The sequence below is a fragment of the Rhinolophus sinicus genome, chromosome 16 (assembly GCF_057876585.1).
Source record: "Rhinolophus sinicus isolate RSI-liver-muscle chromosome 16, RSI-T2T, whole genome shotgun sequence".
Taxonomy (NCBI): Eukaryota; Metazoa; Chordata; class Mammalia; order Chiroptera; family Rhinolophidae; genus Rhinolophus; species Rhinolophus sinicus.
Window position 1 is genome coordinate 137,905,006 of NC_142516.1, and position 19,643 is coordinate 137,924,648.

The 19,643-nt window shown below is 41.7% G+C and overlaps 1 protein-coding gene across 6 annotated transcripts in view; it reads right to left on the bottom strand.

Annotated features, from left to right (window-relative positions):
* The window catches only part of ATP11A (ATPase phospholipid transporting 11A), a 133,174-nt gene that overhangs the window by 8,791 nt on the left and 104,740 nt on the right, over window positions 1-19,643 (bottom strand). For all 6 annotated transcript variants that reach the window (XR_016019502.1, XR_016019503.1, XM_088793670.1 and 3 more), the window contains exons 18-28: window positions 19,249-19,430; window positions 17,690-17,941; window positions 15,965-16,139; window positions 14,149-14,251; window positions 13,752-13,897; window positions 13,147-13,206; window positions 12,141-12,268; window positions 11,114-11,249; window positions 4,858-4,923; window positions 3,960-4,063; window positions 1,689-1,854 (exon numbers count right to left, since the gene is read on the bottom strand). Coding sequence is in view for 4 of the 6 variants with exons in the window: in XM_088793670.1 (XP_088649796.1) it covers window positions 1,689-1,854; window positions 3,960-4,063; window positions 4,858-4,923; window positions 11,114-11,249; window positions 12,141-12,268; window positions 13,147-13,206; window positions 13,752-13,897; window positions 14,149-14,251; window positions 15,965-16,139; window positions 17,690-17,941; window positions 19,249-19,430 (1,518 nt within the window). In the remaining 2 variants the exon portion in view is untranslated. The remainder of the gene's footprint in view (window positions 1-1,688; window positions 1,855-3,959; window positions 4,064-4,857; window positions 4,924-11,113; window positions 11,250-12,140; window positions 12,269-13,146; window positions 13,207-13,751; window positions 13,898-14,148; window positions 14,252-15,964; window positions 16,140-17,689; window positions 17,942-19,248; window positions 19,431-19,643) is intronic.

Genomic DNA, 19,643 nt, shown 5'->3' on the forward strand with positions numbered 1-19,643 from the left:
CAGCACTGACTTCACACACACGGCAGGTGCATAACGGAGGGAATCACTGGGAGCTGGTGGCACTGGCTTCCACATTTTAAATCAGTCCTAGAGTTCTAAGAAAGCTCACAACTGGATCCCACTCAACTGCTGAGATTGCTGGAGGTGGGCAAACGCAGTACTCGTTCCCTTTCCACTCAAACTCCAGTGGAGGGCCACCTGTCTTTCGTCCCTAACGCAGACCAACAGAACTTGGAGATGGAGACCTTTGGGGCCATCTGAGCTTTCCAGAGTGCCTCATCACTGCTCCCAGAATGTGACTCATCCTCTTCTGCCTTACACCCTCCCCACGACCTTCACCTGCACAACCACCTGTGCTCTAGGAGGAAGATATGCAACCTGCAGGAACAGCCCCTGCTATGGTTTCTGCCCCCATACCAGGATCCTTCATTCTCTTTACTGAGATTCTGTACCTTCATGGGCAAATCACAAGGGTGAGGAGACAGGGGATGTGCCCTGAGATTGCAGGGGTGAGGGGATGGGGATGTGCCCTCCCTGACATTGCAGGGGTGAGGGGATGGGGATGTGCCCTCCCTGAGATTGCAGGGGTGAGGGGAGGGAGGATACACTCTCCCTGACATTGCAGGGGTGAGGGGATAGGGATGTGCTCTCCCTGACATTGCAGGGGTAAGGGGATGGGGATGGGCCCTCCCGGAGATTGCAGGGGTGAGGGGAGGGAGGATACACTCTCCCTGACATTGCAGGGGTGAGGGGATAGGGATGTGCTCTCCCTGACATTGCAGGGGTAAGGGGATGGGGATGGGCCCTCCCGGAGATTGCAGGGGTGAGGGGAGGGAGGATACACTCTCCCTGACATTGCAGGGGTGAGGGGATAGGGATGTGTCCTCCCTGAGATTGCAGGGGTGAGGGGATGGAGGACCTGCTCTCCCTGACATTGCAGGGGTGAGGGGATAGGGATGTGCCCTCCCTGACATTGCAGGGGTGAGGGGATGGGGATATGCTCTCCCCGACATTGCAGGGGTGAGGGGATGGGGATGTGTCCTCCCTGAGATTGCAGGGGTGAGGGGATGGAGGACATGCTCTCCCTGACATTGCAGGGGTGAGGGGATAGGGATGTGCCCTCCCTGACATTGCAGGGGTGAGGGGATGGGGGACATGTACTCCCTGAGAACTCTGAGAAGGGCGAGAGTGGTTTCCAGAAGTTCCAAGTAACACCTTTGGGCATTTTGTATATCTCACTTACCTGAATCCAGAATTCAGCTTATCGGCCTCAATTTGGGAATGTGGAAAATAAGTAGCCCTACTAATGACCAGAATTTCCCAATATAAATGGTAAAGTTTTGAGCCAAATTCAACATCCTTAAAAATAATGCAATTTTACCATCAAAGTAATGATTTAAAAAATACTTTTTAGATTTACACAAAAATAATTTGTCTTTTGTATTGGCTTAATCTTTCTCAATCTTTTTCTTATTTCAACTGTCTAGCTGTTTTGGTCTTAACATTGGTCATCTTGAATTTGACCTAAGTTAATGTTTAAAATCATATATCGTGAAATCCATTTGTATTACTTGGACTGATGACATTTCCAACTCAAACCTTTTATGCTGGCCTTTATAATGATTAGTTCCCACTCGGGGCCTGGGGAGCTGCAGCGCCCCACGCTCTGGCGGGGAGCAGCTGGGTACCTGGACTCTCTCTGTGGCGCTGGGCCACAGCTGCTTGCACAGGACCTTCTTGAGAACATCAGGAAGGAGACTGACAGTGATGAGCAGGATGATGGCCAGCCAGGCAGGGCCACTGGACAACATCTGTATGAACACATAGTACATCCTTTGATAACTGAGGAATGGCCTGGAGCATTGAGGGAAGAAAAAAAAACAACACGATGGCAGGTCAGAGGTCATCAGGAGAAACACTGAAATCTACTGTTTTCTCTGTGAGCATGAAGGGCCCATTTATTCTGGCAGTTTTGAGTTTTGGCACCGATAATCACTGGACAAGCCATTTAGCCCGCCTTGAATTATTCATATAAACAATGGGATGTAGAGCTTCCCCTATAATACTGGGGTGTTATGAATGGGAAAAGCAGGGAGGAATTCTATGAAGTCATCCCAAAGGGAAAATAAGTCCATGAAGTTCAGTTTCAGAATAACAAAAAAGATTTAAAAAGATTAAAATAGGTGATTTTTAAAAATCTCAGAATCACAATGGCTATTAACATGAAGATATACAAGTGTTCTGATCAGCAGAGGTAGTTAACTACCTAAAGCTTATGCCATAAAACATTTAAAAATTTTTTTATAAAAATACAGAGCATGAAATGACTTCCCTACCAGACAAATCTAGAAATGAGAGACAATATCTAGATTGGGCTCCATGAAAGAAGTTGAAAAGGATGCAGCAAGTCATACGATGCTGAACTTGAGTCATACAGTTTCACAATTCCTAAACCCTATGGCCCAGGAGGTAGTCAGAAGAGTTTTCATGATGCAACCTTCCTCTTACACAGCCACAGCTTCAGAAAGTTCACTAGAACTTCAGGGATTTTTAGCTTGGGGCAGGGTTGTTGGAAACCCACCAACCCTTAGGTAGTTTTCCTGTATTTCCCCGTCTCAAAGAACATGTAATGCATGGCATTGGTCACTAGGGGGTAGTAATGGAACAAGAGCTTGAGTCATATCAGCTACTGCCCACACGGGCACAAGTGATTAGAGAGGTTTCTCCTTCGTTTTCAGAGGCTGCCTATGTTTCCCAGAAGCTGTACTCAATATTGGAGACACAAAACGGAGAGAACATTGTGTCTGGCCTCATGTCTGGCCAGGCCTAGGGCGAAGACAGCACACCCCGTTGAAGGGGGCACCACCTCCCAGGTCATGGTCCTTTGGTACCATGGAGAATGAACGAATGCTTAAGGGATGAGGTGCACCTGCCCCGCCTGAAAGGCAGTTTGAGGGAAGCATTCAAGAGAGCAATGAACCACCACGTTTTGAAGAATGAAGAAGAGCTCAAGAGGTAGGCTAGCTGGAGAGGGCATTCGTGGCAGAGAAAACAATGGGCAAAGGCATGCTTGTGATAGTAACAGAATAGATGTGAAATGCAGCCACTTCTTGCCCTCATCAGGACTGAGCAAACCAACATCATTTCTTGACTGCTTTATTGCAATAGTCTCTAAACTGGCCGTCCTGTTTGCTTTCTACTCAAAAGTTCATTTTCAACACAGCACCCACAGTGATCTTTCTAAAAGAGCAATCAGACTCTGCCATTCCTGTTTAAAATCCTTGACAGTGTCCCTCTGCTGTCAGGTTGGAGTTGAGGTCCTACATGGCCTATAGGCCCAGTGAAGCTGGCCCCTACTTACTTCTCCAGTTAGACATAGGACACACTCTCCAGTCCTTCCACCTGCCAGGGCCCTGCCTCAGGGCTTTGCACGTGCAGCCTGCCTCAGCTCAAGGCCAGCTCCACTGGCCTCTGTGTCCATTTTAACATTTATAGTGTGTAGAGAACGTGGTTGTTGGGAAGACTGAATGAGACATGCCGTCAAATACTTAGCCCCTGCCTCATCCTTGAAAGCATTTAATATAATGAGTGTGGCCTATGATGATGATGATGGTGCTTTTCTCCCAGGTTTTAGTTTAAGTAATAACTTTGTTGAGAAGGCTTCTCTGGACTTTGATCTGAAATAGGTCCCTTGCTTTATAGCATCTGGTCTGTTTCTCACTTGTCACAAGCCTGATTAGTTGTTACCCAGCATGTCTCCCCCAGTGAGTTGTGGGGTTAAAGGGACCACATCTGTCTTATCCCCCTCTTAGTACCACAGGCCCTGGCACAATGCCTTGCGCACAGCAGGCATTAACAAATACATCCAGGAAAGAGGCTGTACAAAAAATGTGTGTTTTGAAGCCTTGATGGAAGATACAGAAGGTAATAATGATTACATAATAGGATCAAATTCATACCAGATAATTCCTCCCCAGAGGAGGGAAAACACGATGTAAAAGAGCAGTGACCCCCAGATAACAAAATGGTTGATCCAAGTCCAGTAGTGTGTGTCTAACGCCAGCTAAAAGGAAGAAAAAGCTGGTTAGTAGTGGTATTACCTTGGCATATCAGTATGAGCCATGCCAACTAGGAAAGAAAGCCAGAAAATAACGAAACAAACAAACAAACTACGATCGCCTTAATTTTAGCCAAAATGCCCAAGTGAAACTGCTTTGGAAAAACAAAACTTTATTCTTCCAATGGAGACAAAGAATATGCGATGTCATGGTCCTTGGAATCACAACATTCCTAGTAACTCTCACCCGGATCCTGGGGAAATGCACCCTGGAAGTGTTTCTCCAGCAGGGAGGACTCGGGGGCAAGAGCTTAAGGTGTTGGCTATATTTTATGAAGGAAAGCACTTTTGGATTTCTTTTGTATCACTTTTTAAGACTCAGGTCGATAGGTTTGGGGATTTTCATAATGATATCTCATATAAAATATGACTTTAAAAAGCGCTGAATATTCCACAATACATTAATTTGTTTCAGTTAAAGTATATTTTGATTACACTAAGAGAGGGCTGCTCTTGCCAAATAAAAGAATTCTAATCTGAATTCTCTTGTAAAGAAAAGGCTCATTCCTTCATCTACCTTCTGTGTAATTCTGGAAGTTCCCATATTGGGTTGCCAGGGGTGCTGAGTCTGTGTTTGACCCCTTTAAATGGTGACCTGAGTGGGCCCAGGAGCTCACCCGGGCTGGGTGCAAGTGTGGATTTGGAATTTGGTATGGATTTGTAATTCAGGGGTGGGGAGACATACACACGCAGGGGATAACTGTCGCTAAACGAAGAAACATCAAGGTGAGAGAATTTACCTTTAGTGTGACTGTGAATACCATCACAGTGAACACCAGTGTCCCGAAGGTCCAGTTTCCAAATATCTGTGGGGACAGAGTCCAAGCAGTCCGTTAGTACATATTTTTCCCCTTTCGCACTCAAATCAAGAGGGTTAAAGAATATATCTCATTGTTCTTGCATGCCAATACTTCAAACCCCAAAGATACAGGGACTTTGTCTTGTTACTACAAAGTGAAAGGAGGTGGCAGTAAACACTCTGGGGCCCTCAAGGTCCCCTGGCTTCCTGGCACCACCCCCCAGGGCCAGGACAGTGACTCCATGGTGGGAACAGAGCCCTTCCTACAGTGACCATCCTGTCACCCTTGATATTGGTCCCCTCGGTACTCTCAACAAAGAGCGGTCCTAATGTCACAAACTGAGAGCAAGGAAAATACCGAAAAGCTGGTATTATAATACGCATGATGCTAGCTCTGTTCTATTTCACGTTTCATGGAGAAGAGACATTCACCCGATTACCTAGCCCTACGCCTTCTGTACATTCAAGAAGAAACTCAGTAGAGTTTGTGTCTGTTCTCTTTTGGACTCAACTCAAACACCCGCCTGCCCTGGAAGGAAAGCAACTGCAGAACATTTTGCTAGTAAGCAATGAGAGAAAACAACCGCATCACGTATGGGCACAGCAAGGATGGGGCTTTCCTAGGGAAAATCATAGGAAAGGGAGAAATGAAGACAGATAAGACAGAGCTACACGAAGGCTCCCCACAGCCAATCTGATGGCCAGAACCACAGACATGGCTACAGTCCCAAAAGAGGGGGCAGGGAGCAGGGTTTCAGGGCGCCCCCTGGGGACTCTGGCAGGATGCAGGAAATGGCCATGTGGTGAAAGTACACAAGAGTCAAATCATGAAAACGTCACATTTCTCAACTACGGACAAAGACACAAACAAAATAAAACACCTACTACTTGAGACTTCTTTCTCTTAGGGGAAAAAATCAGTTCTGTCTATAGATTTTATTCTATAAGATTCTTCAAGATTTCTACAATAAGAATTGATCTACTTCTGGGGCTTCAGATTCTGTGAACCATGCCTCTCAGAAAACGTTCCTTGTACTTCTTTAAAATAAAATAAAGCTTTATTTCACAAAGAATTAAAGAGACGGAATACAAATGGCTTCCTTTATAGTTAATTTTCCACCAGAGGAATACGCATAACTACATATAACTCAATTCCAGTGACTGTGTAGGCAGCCCATCTTATGACATGTTTAGTGAGGGAAGAACGACTACAGAATTCTAGAAGAAAAACTAAAGTTTTAGGACTTTGTAATAAAGACACACTTCTTAAGGACCCCAATCAACGTCTCTTTTTCACTTTTTACTTCATCACCATGATCAAAATCGGGTTTTCATCACTCAGATTCACATATACCAGTGACTCTCTAGTGTGGGGGTGCGGTGGGGGGAGGGTGTGTGGTGTGATTCTGTCCCTTGGAGACACTTGCAATGTCTGGAGACATTTTTGGTTGGCACAACAGGGGGAGGGGTGCTATTGGCATCTAGCAGGCAAAGGCCAGGGGTCTGCTAACTGCACAGGGCAGAATCACAACCAGGAACTCTGCCCCCCCAAAGGCCATAGTGATCAGGTTGGGAAACCCCCACAGAAAGTGTTCTCTCATCAGTGCTTAACTCTGGGGCAGGAAAATTCTATAACTCTGAGTTCCGTTGCAGTTTGGCAGGAGCCTACAAAAATGCTTGGCCAGTAGTGTGCTGGAGAACCAAGTGGCTGTTTTGTTTCACAGGAAGCTGATGAGCAGCTCTGAATCCCGTGTGGGCACAGGCAGAGGGAGCTGGCAGCAAGGCCCTCCCTGCCCTGCTCTCCACTTCCTCACACCCCAGGCCTGCCAGTCTGCCACCCTTGCTTGGAAGGAAACATAGAAATCTTTTTTAAAAATGTTAGACAAAGCAAAATGTGGGAATGGAGCATGCCTAGCAGAGTGGTAGGATATTACCTACAGCATCACAAATCAGAGACAAACTTTCAATCGCTCCAGTGGCTTATTTTTCTCTCTCCCTGAGGGCAGGGGGTGCTTCCCTAGGGCACTGCTGAGTTTCTTCAGATTTGGTAGATTATGGTAGACCTGGGATCACAAATCTGGCCTCCTAGTTCCTAGTCCAGTAAACCGCATGGGCCTCAGCTATAATTTTTACAAGTGAATAGTAACAAAGCAGTTGAACCCAGAACTGAGAATTTTGGTTAGAACCCTGGGCAATGCTCACTATCTGCTCTATTGTCACTTATGCCCTCCAGCAAGGTATTTCTGGCTCATGAAGATGGACAAACATGGTAACATTTCAGTAAGCTCCTCTTAATTTCCTCATTTGTTTTTAGGGAGTCCTCAGGCTAATTGCTAATAGTCAAGTTGTTATTAAAATCGTTTGCCATTATTTCTATGGATTTTCGTGGTGGGAGGTGGGATAATTCATTGGGACACTAATCCCCTTTCTCAAAGGGTTGTCCAGAGGGACTATCTTTTTTCCAAGTGACATCTGTTCCCCCCCACCCCCCATGAAGTTCTGTGTCTGATTTCCTAACCTAACAGTGTATTTCCAATGGGAATTCCACTAACTTGATAGCCTCATTCAGATGATAATGGGAATTAGTAGAATGTCTCTGGGACCTGCAACTCCACCAGATCTAAGCAAGTTTAACCCCCTCGCCTCACATTTCTTTCTCTCTCTTCCGAGGATGGATATTTTGCAATAAATTTTCCTGCTCATAAAAGCACTACAATTCAGGACAACTTAATTTTTATGTGTAAAAATATTCCGTGACAAACATGACTTGTGTTTTCTCAAAATTATGGCCATAATAAACACCTACCACCTTCCCTTCATACGCTGTTTCCATACTTCTCCCAAGTCTGCTGGAATAATTTGTTCTTGCCACAGTTGTGATTACTCATAGCTCCGCTATCTCGATGCTTACTTGACGTCTATTATAACATGCTCTAAACTTGCAAGTGTTCATTTAGGAATATCCTGCTGTTCAACAATAATAATTACTGTCTTAGTATTCTCATTTGAGGAATAATTATGGCTCATGATATGTGTGCAGAAAATGTCCCAGTAGTGAATTTCTCTTTTTCAAAAGTTATCAGTGATTCTATTGTTCCCTCAATACTGTGTTTGATCTACAAACGTTCCTCTAGAATGATTTAAGTCTTTAAAACCAGCGGTCCTCACATACTGCCGATCAATAATAGAACAATGCAATCTAAACTATACTACCAAGAAGATGCATTCTTACTTGTAAGGAATACCATCAGAAAGTGATAAATATTATAATCTCGAAATTGCCCTGCTACCTTAGCACCAAGGGCATCGCTCACCTGAGACTGCCTCTTCTTTATTTGCTTTTTGTAGGTTTATTTGAATTACTCCAGAACCAGCCCATGATACCATTTTTAGTTTTGTAGGTGATCTAACACTCTTACCCCCCACCCTCAAACAAATAAGAATTTAAGAATCAACAATCCAGAATGAGACAGGCTCCTTCTGGAGATGCTGAGGCACAGTGGGAGGTCTAGAGCTTGAACACCAGACATTGCTATGGAGTGGCCTTGGGTCATTCCAACCTCCTGCAGCTCCTGTCCACCTACACACAGGATGAAAGTATCCACACTGGGTCCTTCACAGACCTGTAATTAGGGATGCTATGAGTATTATTCATCTTGTTCTTACAACTCTAAGTTGTTAGGTTATTTAACTCCTAAAGAGCGTTAGTGAATTGGAGTAAATTTTACCTCTCAAGTGCATAACCATAGACAACACCTCACATTAAATACCTTATTTGGCACCAACTACCCCGTGTGCTGGTTCATAATGTGTCTCAGAAGCTTTTCCTATGACAAGATACACATGATATGTGTTGAATCTTTGCCGTGACAGGCTAGCAAGCAGAATGAGGGCTCTCAAAGCTCTTGTCCATGAGACACAAGGTATTCATTGGGCTTTTCTTAGCTGGAATGGTGCAGGCCAACTTGTATTTTTTCTATCATTGTTCCTCTTTCTGTCACTGTTTCAAATTCTAATGAACAGTTTTGTCCAATAACAGATGAGCAAAGGCATGCAAGTAGTAATTGTGGAGGACATAAAAGTGTCTCAAAAAAGTATCATCCTAGAAGTTAGCATTTAGGGTGTGTGGGGTTTCAGGGCACCCTTAAGGAAATAGGAGATAAACAAGGGATTGATGGAAATCCTTGGATCACGTGAAGGACTTCAAACCGCCACTGCTGGATGGAAGTTTGGTTGGAGATGCATCAGGGCTGCAGGAATTTGAGCAGGAGGAGGAGATGCTGCCCTCATCGCATTGAGAAGGCCTCACTACAGGTCTGCACCCCAAGACCACACTGCACCAATCAACCAGCACTCCCATTTCCATGGTGCACGGGTCAAGCATGCCTTTTTATGTATGTCCTTTTCCCCACTTACACAGTCTTCTAATGATACTTCTTGAGAAATACCTGTCATTTTACTATGTAATACTGAGATTAAAACAAGAATTAGCAAGGACTAAAACACTCTAAATTTTACAAACATCCTGGGTTTGAGTGATAATTACCTGACCTTGTACACATTCTTTAATCTGTCTGAACCAGTTTCCTTAATTTTAACACCATGAAAATGTTCAACTGAAAGGACGATTGTAATGAGAGAGGATAAGATTTGTGAATGTAAACTGCAAGTAAAGTGCTAGATGAATGGCACTGGTTTCGGTATTGTCATACTACCATCATCCTGGAATATCAGTCCTCAGGACACAAAATTTTAGTTCTTTTTAAGATACACGCAGGATGCTTACTCAAAGCATAACCTGCAAGGAAATCTTATGAAAGAAACACAAGAGTGATAAGATAGCGCTCTTTAACTACGTTTATGGCCTGGTGGCATCCAGCTATTATTCAATTCAAATAAACGAAGACGAAGAATAAACTCTGGAATAATGTACAGCTCGTGGAAGAGTGAAATAAGATTAAAAAATTATCCAGATCAATTCAGTGAAAATTGGTTTAAATGATAATGAAAGCCAACAGTACCTTTTAGTAATGAGAAGTAAGAAACAAATAAATGGGTGAGCAAATGGCACGAGACCTATAGCAAGACTTTCCTGTTTCAGTCCAACAGTTTGAAGGGATAAACAGTATAGGAAAACAAAACAGGGAAAAGAGAGGTGTTCTGTCGAACAGGAAATGAAATAAACTTCTGTTTATAAGTTACCCTTTTGCGTCAACGGTAGTGTTTATTTGTATGGCCAAGGTTAAATACTGTGACATTGAGGTAGGGAACAATTCGGAAGCGTACCCCATGTCTTTCACAATTCTCTCAGGTAGCATAGGTTTGCCACATTCAAAGCAATGCTCCCAGCAGGCCACACATGCCTGTGTATGTTGCCTCACATTTAAGGTAAAGGGAAGTTCAAACAAGCCAATTTAGAAAACATCAGTGATTCAATTGGCAATCCTGACATGGAAATTCAGAGAGAAAACACCAAGTACAAATGATCAAATGTACACAGACTTCTCTAATACAACTTTAGTTCTACAGGAGGGAAAAGGCAGCAGCAGCTAAGAGTATTTCTACTGACAAAGCACACAGAAGAAGTCACATTTGAAAATATTTTCGAGAAATATTTTATCTAGAATGCACTCCAAAAACATAGAGAGGACACACCCACAATTGTCTTACCATGTGTGTGTTGGTAGTCATTATCTGAGAGTGGGAAGGAAAGCAAGTCGCAAAAAGAAAAAAGCAAGATACAAATAAAACAAACCCTAGAAATTATGCAAATAACCAGAGAGCTGATGTCTATAAGAAACTATCAATCAACTTATTACAAAGGAAACAGGTAACTTAAGCACATGTGAAAAAATGCTAAAACGTGTTAAATACAAAAGTATTTCTCATGTTAAATAAGCCATGCCTGAACAATCTAACTGAACCACTAGACAAATAGCTAATGGTGAAATATAAGTTACAAAAATAAAGTCTGAAAACCCTCAGAAGGGTATTTTTTTTCTATAGTCAGCAGAGCTATGCAGAGCAGGGTATTTACTGAAATACCAAGCCCTTTAATTAAAGCAATTTGGTAGCGTAGATACCCAACTATTGGGAGTCCCACAGACTGTGCTGAATGACTGCACTGACCAATGATCGTACATGATTTGAGGTTTATTCCCAAGCAGCCAAGTCAATAAGATCCAGTTCGTACTAACCTGTCCATTGCTGGTCACTGCTGTATTTTCAAACAGGAAGTAAGCACCAAAGAAAAATACCAGAGCGTCAAATACTCCTAAGAATGTCCAGTAAATGAACACTCGCCAGCGGAGTAGAGCGTTCTTGGCGATATCTCTGTGTAAAGAAAAACGTGAGAACACAGTGGTTGCATTCCATTTAAACTTGCCTCCCTCAGTGACCTGGCCATCTCCACAGTGCTCTGCAGTGACCATCGTCGCCCCATAGGGGCCTCTAAGTCACTGGAGAGATTCTGTGAGCCATGATCTGGTTTCCCCCAAGTAGCAACGTCTGACAAAACATCCTACAAACTGTAGGACAGTATCACAACCGGGGTACAGCACCGACACCATCCACCCATCTTATTCAGGTGTCCAGCTTTACAGAATCTTTCTGTATTCTCTTACAATTACATGTGGATCTAAAATTTTCTGAAATAAGTTTAATTTAAAAAGACACACACAGACACAGACACAGACACACACAGACAGACAGACAGACACACACACACACACACACTCTGAATCTGCCAGGGATCCTGGAGTACAGTTCTGAAATAGCAGAAAAACATCTTTTCCTTATCAATAGAAAGTACCTTTTGGCAGAAAAGAGCCCATGAAAATCAGATGTGTTAGTTTTTTTTCCTCACTAAAGAGAACTATTTGATTTTAAAAGGATAATGTAGGCCATAAATCCACTGGGGTCACGAGGGGACAGAAACTCTTATCCCCGGTTCTTTCATAATCATCAAAAAGCATGCTAAAATACTAACTGGTTTAGTACGTGCATTTCAAATGCAACATAAATCTTCTATCTAAATTTGAAGTATATTCACTTAAATTACATTGCTTCTTGCTTAAAGAATCCAATAAAAGCAAGTGTATCAGCTGACACTGAACATTTCTAGTATTTAAATAATTCAACCATGCATTTATTTGAAGGACTCACACTATGGCTACCTCATTACTTTCCAAGCTTTAAAGCAAGTGTGTTTCGGAGGCTCAGTACCTGTAGAGGGACGGGTCCCTCTTGAGCGTCTCTATGCTGACGTGCTGCTCCATCAGGCTGTACAAGAGAATCGGGAGGGAAGTGAAACTGATGTTGTACAGTGTCAGGTAGGCGGTGTCATACAGAGTCTGCAGGAGGGGAAAAAATCAACTGAAAACAACACCCATGCATCCTGATAAACTTTTTTGATGTTTTGTTAAATGTATACATTTTTTAATTTGCAAAGATCTCTAAGCATGAGCATTCTGAAACATACAGAGCCATCTTTCTACAGATTTAGAAGGACCAGGACAATTTTCAAAGCTTCATGGTGTCACCTAGTCAGGATTAAAATCACAGCAGAGAGAAGGCTCGACTGTGACCCACCCCATTAGGCCACTGCAAACTTGCAACAAAAAAAGTTACATAAAAGTTTGCAATTTTGATCACCATCTTCAAGCTTCAATTTCCCCCAGTCCCAGACCCTTTAGATGAAAGCAGTTGGCCCACAGTCCATCTGAGCAGGACAGGAAAGCAAGTGAGTGATGGTGAAGGAGTGCTCTGAGGGGCCCCTTCTCTCATCTCCTGTCAGATGGCGTGCACTCCTCCACTCAGAACACTTGAATGTGTCAGAAGCCAACGGTGAGACACCCAGGAGTGGAACTCAGATGTAGATTCAACCCTTCCTCAGGGTTAGAAAGTCCAACACAGCTCTCCCATGCGGGGAGGGTGGAGAGGTGGGGGGGTGGCCGGGGAGGCAAGTACTGGGCACATCACTCACTGAGCCACACAAGAGAGCCTGCAGTCAGAAGACCTGGGCCCCTCCACACTGTTCCTTCACCCTGAGACAGGGTTGCTGAGGGCAGTGAGTGAAGGACACTTGGGCCTTCCTGGCCGTCCTGGCCTTACACCCCTGCAGGCTGCTACCTCCTGCCTCACCCCTCCCCCCCCCCGGGACTGCAGCCACCCAGATGTGGGAGGGAGCTAAGACTCGGGGGAGCTTCTGACATCAGACATTAGGACTCACCTGTTGTGAAAACCCACAGAAGAACTGGTATAAAAACTGAGGGAAAATGAAGCAGACATTCTGAAAGACAAGTCACAGTCCTGTTAGTTCAAGGGCACATGGTAGGAGGCATCTAATTCCCAAGAGGTTGTCCAGGTGACACTACTTTATTTGGGGAAAGTGACTCAAAAGTGTCCTACGTTCTCAGAAGGGCAGGCAACGGGCTTTGAAATTGTTCTCTCATTTTAATGTATCTACAATGCACATGTGACCATGTTCTGGTCACTCTGAGAACAGACAAAGTTTGTTAAAGAGAAATGAGGAGGCAATGTAGGTGTCAGTATAAACAGAAAAGAATCAAATTGCATAATGAATAAGGATTTATTTCAAGGAATTACAAAAGAATGCCCTTCCTCATTCATTTTACAACTGATATTTTCTTATTGGTTCCACAATAAATTGTGTGTGTGAGAAAAGTGCTAGAATTAACCCCTTCCTTGCTGACAATTACTTCTATTTTTACATAAATTGCTTTTATAGCATCAAGGCATCTGTCAAATGTGTCATTCCATCATGTCCCTTATGTGCCACTTAAACAGTGATAAGAGCATGGAAATCCTTCCTACCTTATAAAAGAAGTATTGCACAAGCTCAGATATCCTAATGTAGTAAAAATGCCCATGAACGAGTAGCATCTTCTTCAAATGCTTAAATTTAGGTATTGCATAGTCACTGTTCCTTGCAGCCTGACGACCTTCCTTTCCAATGATACCTGTAAGAAGGGAATAAATGTGCTGAGTACATCCTTTGTCAACACTACTCAAGTGAAAACAAGAATAAGCAAAACAAGGTTAGATCAAGTCATTATTGTGAGAGGTCTCAGTCATGAGTGTACTGAATCACAGATGGTGTGCTAAATGCACCATCTATGATCCTGCTTTGGCTGCATCCTCTTCTTGTCTAGCTGAAGCGATAAATCTCGGTTGCCAAAACATGCAGAGACTCAAAAAAGAAGAGGTTTACCTATGCCCACATGGGCTTCCAGAATCATGCTGACGTCATTTGCTCCATCACCAATTGCTAACGTAATAGGGTGCTCTTTTGAAAGTTTGATCAATTTAACAATCTGGAAAAGAAATAAATGGAGAACTTATCTTCTCTGTTTTATTTTTGCTCAGGCTATTCATTCATTAGAAATAATAACAAAAAAACGTAGTCAAGAAAATTGACTTGCTTAGAGTAAATTTACTATATTCAATCTATTTTATCCATATAGGATAAAATATTTTTTCATGTTGAAAGCAAAATAAAATAAAGTAGCTAAGGTATGATTAAAATGAGATAATTTGAAAAAGGCTGGTAGGCAAATTTTGAAGATAGAGACATGAAATATATAAAGTAGTTTTCAGTTACTGCTATACTGACGTATTTAAACATATAGGAGAAATACATTCAAATATATAGGGGAAAAATCTGAACACTGTATTCTATTAGAAGAAATTGCTATTCCAAACTATTTGGTATCAAGCGTCTACTTTTAAAAATAAACTGTTCTTAATGCTACTTTAATTTTCAAATTTGTCATGTATGCAAAAGTAAGTCTGACAATTCAATGGGATTAATAATTTCCAAATGGTCAGTCCAAAAAATATATATATTTTTCCATTTATGTACCTAAGTGTAATGGTTCAAGATATGATTGAAAAGATGAGGGAAAATGCATGGCTTGCCTTCTTGTTTCAAGATCAGAGATTGAAACGAAAATTAATTTGCATGAAAGGTTGCTAAACTCAGTTAAGAACATAAAAAAAGTACCATGTAGCACATGAAGATCAAACATAATATCCTGAAACTGCCATTCTGGACATAATTACATAAGGTTTATATAGAATCATACACATAAGAGGGAGGATAGGGAATAAAACCATTTTTGTCCCAGTCAGAATGTACGTGAATTTTGCAGTCTCGCCTTGTCTTCACTGAGAATTACCCAGGGCAGATCCTGCAGCTATATTTTTAGTGACAATGCCACTTAACAGATTAGTGTAACACATGTGCAGTGATGCTAAAAACAAGCTCTTTGTACATGGTTTTCACTGGGTCAGTCTGAGAAGTTATGGATTTCTTTCATAAACAATTCATGAGAAATTGGTCTAGGGTATCTAACATGTGGTTTAACAAAGTTGGAAGTTTTGCAGGTTTACTAATATCAGAAAGACAGCCATGTTCACGTACGTATTCCATAATGCTTTAAAACATGTTTTTCCACAAGAACATGGTCTAGTGGGTAGACTATGAGTTTGGAGTCCGACAGACGAAGCCAAATTCCTACTGTCATTTTTCAAATGCATCTTTTAAGAAAAGTTGTCCCAATTTTTTGCAACTTAGGTATACTTCTTTCATAAAATTAGCATAACGTCAGTCATCTAACAAGGTTACTTGAAGGTTCAATGAGCTCCTAGCTATATCTGTAACTCACATGCAATAGGTGCTCAATAATGCTAGTTGCCACCCCTTCCATCTTTACTATTGAGTCCTATAAATGATTATACCTGTGTGTTATGGTTTTATTTTACAAGAGACGTCAGACAGGGGCATGTCTCCTGGCCTTTGTACCATAAGGGTCTTCCATTTAATTCAGTTAACTCTTACTAATCACGACAAGCAAAATACTATCCAAGTTTTAAATTTCTATCCTTTTTGCTTCTATTTACAAAAGATGGTAACTTGTTAGATTTCAGAAAAAAAATAAATCAGAGGTTGTATGAACAAATGAATGGTTTTCAATATTTAAAGAGCCCTCAATCACTAGCTAATTACAAGTGACAGGAGTGCAGACCTGGGCCTTCTGCAGAGGCGCCATCCGGCAGCAGAGCACAGCGCTGCAGTTCCGGCAGATTTCAAGGAAGAGTTCTCTGTAGTTGCTGGAGCTTCCATCTTCTCTGGGTTTCATTATTAAAGACAATGCAGCTCCATCAATAATTAAACCATAGTCTTGCATATCTGTTGAAAGTCTGTTAGATTATACAAATCACAGAGATTACTCAATAACTAAATTTATAGATCTTAAAAGACTATATAATTTTTGTTTTGGTTATCTATAGATGCTACAAATCCATGACCAAAGGGTTAAAAAATGAGTACAGTAGCTCTCCTTATCCATGGGGATATGTCCCAAGACCCCCAGTGGATATCTGAAACCGTGAGTAGTACCGAACCCTACATACACAATGTTTCTTCCTATACATACATACCTATGATAAAGTTTAATTTATAAATGAGGCACAGTAAAAAATTAACAACAATAACTAATAAAATAGAACAATTATAGTAATATAGTGTAATAGGCCAAAAGTTACGTAAATATGGTCTCTCTTTCTTTCTCTCGCTCATGGATACACTGGACAAAGGGATGATTCATGTCTTGGGCAGGACAGAGCAGGACAGCACGAGATTTCATCACGCTACTCAGAATGGTGCACAATGAAAACTTATGAATTGTTTATTTCTGGAATTTTCTGTTTAATATTTTCAGACCATAGTTGTCCACAGGTAATTGAAACTGTGGAAATCACAACTGCAGATAGAGAAGGACTAGTGTATTTCTTGTTTCATCAATAAGGTCTTTTCTCCTTTCACTTAGGCAAAGCAAACACAGAGTCCTAACTATGGATTCACGTGCGGGTCCCAGTGCTTCTCAACAATAAGGAGAGCATTTATCTTGCAGTCTAAAGAGTTCAGTCATTATTCCCAAACTTCCTGGTCACACTGGGCAACCTCAGTTTTCACGTTTACATCTAATATCTCACATTCTGCCTGAATGACCAGAGTTGGGAAGAACATAGTCATAATATATCTCTTTGCTATGTTTCAAAATTACAAGGAATATTTCTAATCCCCAAAAGTAATGCTGCAGATCAGGTGAAGGGAAATAGCTCTGTACCAATTACAGATAACTTAAAATTTGCATATGATTAAAGAGCTGCTTGTGCTTTACCTACACTAATGAAAATCCAAAAGATTCAAATAAAATCTAATCTTAGATCATGCATCTAACAAGAACAGCATTGATAAAATGTATCAGAATACATTGTTGAATATTCTTGGAAAAGAACAACTCTTGGGCACATACTGTTTGTCTTAACAGCCAAACAACCATGCATTAATATTTTCCTCCCTGGTCTGGCAGATGCCCTGAAGAGTGTCTTAGAAACAGATGAGAATTGTCCCATCCACAATATTTTGTAAATCAATCAAGTCTTTCTACATTCAGCAGTTTGAAACACACACAAACACACACACACACACACACACACACACACACCCCTTTCTTATGCATACACTCTTGCGAAAAAAGACATGTTATAGTTCCTTAAAAAACAAAACAAAACAAAAAAAACTTTGCTCATGTTTCCGGTCACTCTAACATGCTGATAGAGTTACTGATGCAGGAGGACAGAACCACATTTCCAGCAAGGGTGCTGAGGCTCAGTCCTTGCAAATGGAGGTCACTTCAGTCCTTCTGAAAACATATTTTGCAGCAGGGAAAGAGGGTGTTGCCTACCCTGAGAGGTTGTCCCTGGTTAAGCTGCCACTGTAGCGTAGGACAGTTTTGCTCAGCTCAAACAAGACATCATGTAAACTCTGCTCCTCAATTTTCTTGGTGGTTAGCTCCAGCAGCTGTGTGTTTCTCCTAAAGAGTTTGCAGGCATAGCAGGTGGCTGCTGCTGTCTCCATCTTATCTCCAGTGAGAACCCAGACTTTGATCCCTGCCTTCTGCAGAGCCTCTATGGTGTCAGCAGCTTTTTCCTGGAGCCTAAGGAAAGCAAAAGCAAAACACAACATACATCAGGGCTGACAAAGGCAAATCAAAATAAACAACTTCAGAAACTTGTGATCTAGTAAAATATTTTAGCCCCATAAAATTAAAAAGTGCAATACCGTTTGCTCATGATTTTACTGAATAATGCCTGAACCTGTTTTCAAAATGTACTAATTTTTTACAAAAAAAAGTTTCCTAATACCAAATAGATAAATACGGATAAAATACTAAGAAGTAAATGGCTGGCTTGCATAATCGCCATATGCCAGCACTGCAGTTTTCTGTCTAGCTGGGACTCACTACCTGGAATGGATTTTAGGCAATTATAAGAAGGACCACACAGCCAACAACGAAAAAAGTCTTACTCAGGGAAAACTAAGATCTGCAAAAGAGGTGGTCAGTAATATCCATTATCTTTTCTTTTGGTATAAACTGTTCAATGTTGCCACTTATCCAATTAAAGCCCAGGTGTCTCTAAATAATGTAAAATACCGGTAATGCTATGTAGTTGTGATTCTGTGACTGGCTAACACACCTCACAGGCTGACCATGTGTCAGATGTTGAGTGAAGCATTCTGTGCACGACATTTCATTTTTACAACCAACTTAAGGGGTGAGGACTTTATTATCACCCCATTTTACATGTGGAAAACCCAAAGCTTGCAGAAGTTATAAAACGTGTCTGAGGATAAATGGCTCTCTTGACATTGGTCAGGTTGTCTCGCTATTCGTGGAAGTCTGGCGTCATATCCAAGCTTGCCTCATTTGGGGGACCTGCCATTTTTTCTTGATTTTTAGAGTCTTAGGTTTTGATAGGTGTGTTGGAGTAATGTCGTGTGTCTCTGCCAAGCATTGAATAAACGGAATGGATTCAAATTCTAACTGGAATGATTTTTAAATTCTTGGATAAACCTCCTACATAAAAGTCTGGAGATCACATAATCATAGTATTCTACAGATAGAAAAAAAAAATCTCTAATTTCATCATTTTTTTGAAAAAAAGGAAACTGAGGTCAAGAGTGGTCTGCAAAGATGCTGGCTAGAGATTTTTTAAAATACTGACAATTTCTGGTTTCTTCCTGGGAAAACATGAATTTCAGGCGTCTCAGTCATGAGAAGTAAAACATCATCCAATCACAAGCTCCCTGTGATATTCCTTCACAGACTGTCTCTTCCTGAAGCAAAACAAACCCCCTTTCGGTATAGTTGACACGTTTCCTCCTGAAGCATCCCCCTGTGGCCCACGCTGTCATACTGCACCATGCTTTGTTTCTGGAGACAAGGCATAGCGTTCGCTTTACCGGTCCTCCACGGCGGTAGCACCAAGCAGAATAAGATCTTTCTCAATCTGCTCATAGGCTTCTGCTAATTTCTTTTCTCGATCTTGAAGTGCCACCTTGGCAGCCTGCAGCAGTCTACAAATGCCTTCATATTCTTCTTGGATGAGCCTTTTGTAGGCAACACACAAAGTCCGAAGCCCCTCCTGTGGGTTACAATGCGTTTCACAGTGAATTCAAGTGTCAATTGTGCCGAAATGTTATTTTTCAACAGCTTTTTCAATATCTGCTTTCTTTAGTTAGAATGACTAACTAAAGAATTATAAAGCAACCTATCCTAAAGATGGTTGGTCAAATAAATGAATTATTTCTATCCACATTCAATGTAATTATTACACATTATAAAAAATTCAGAACAG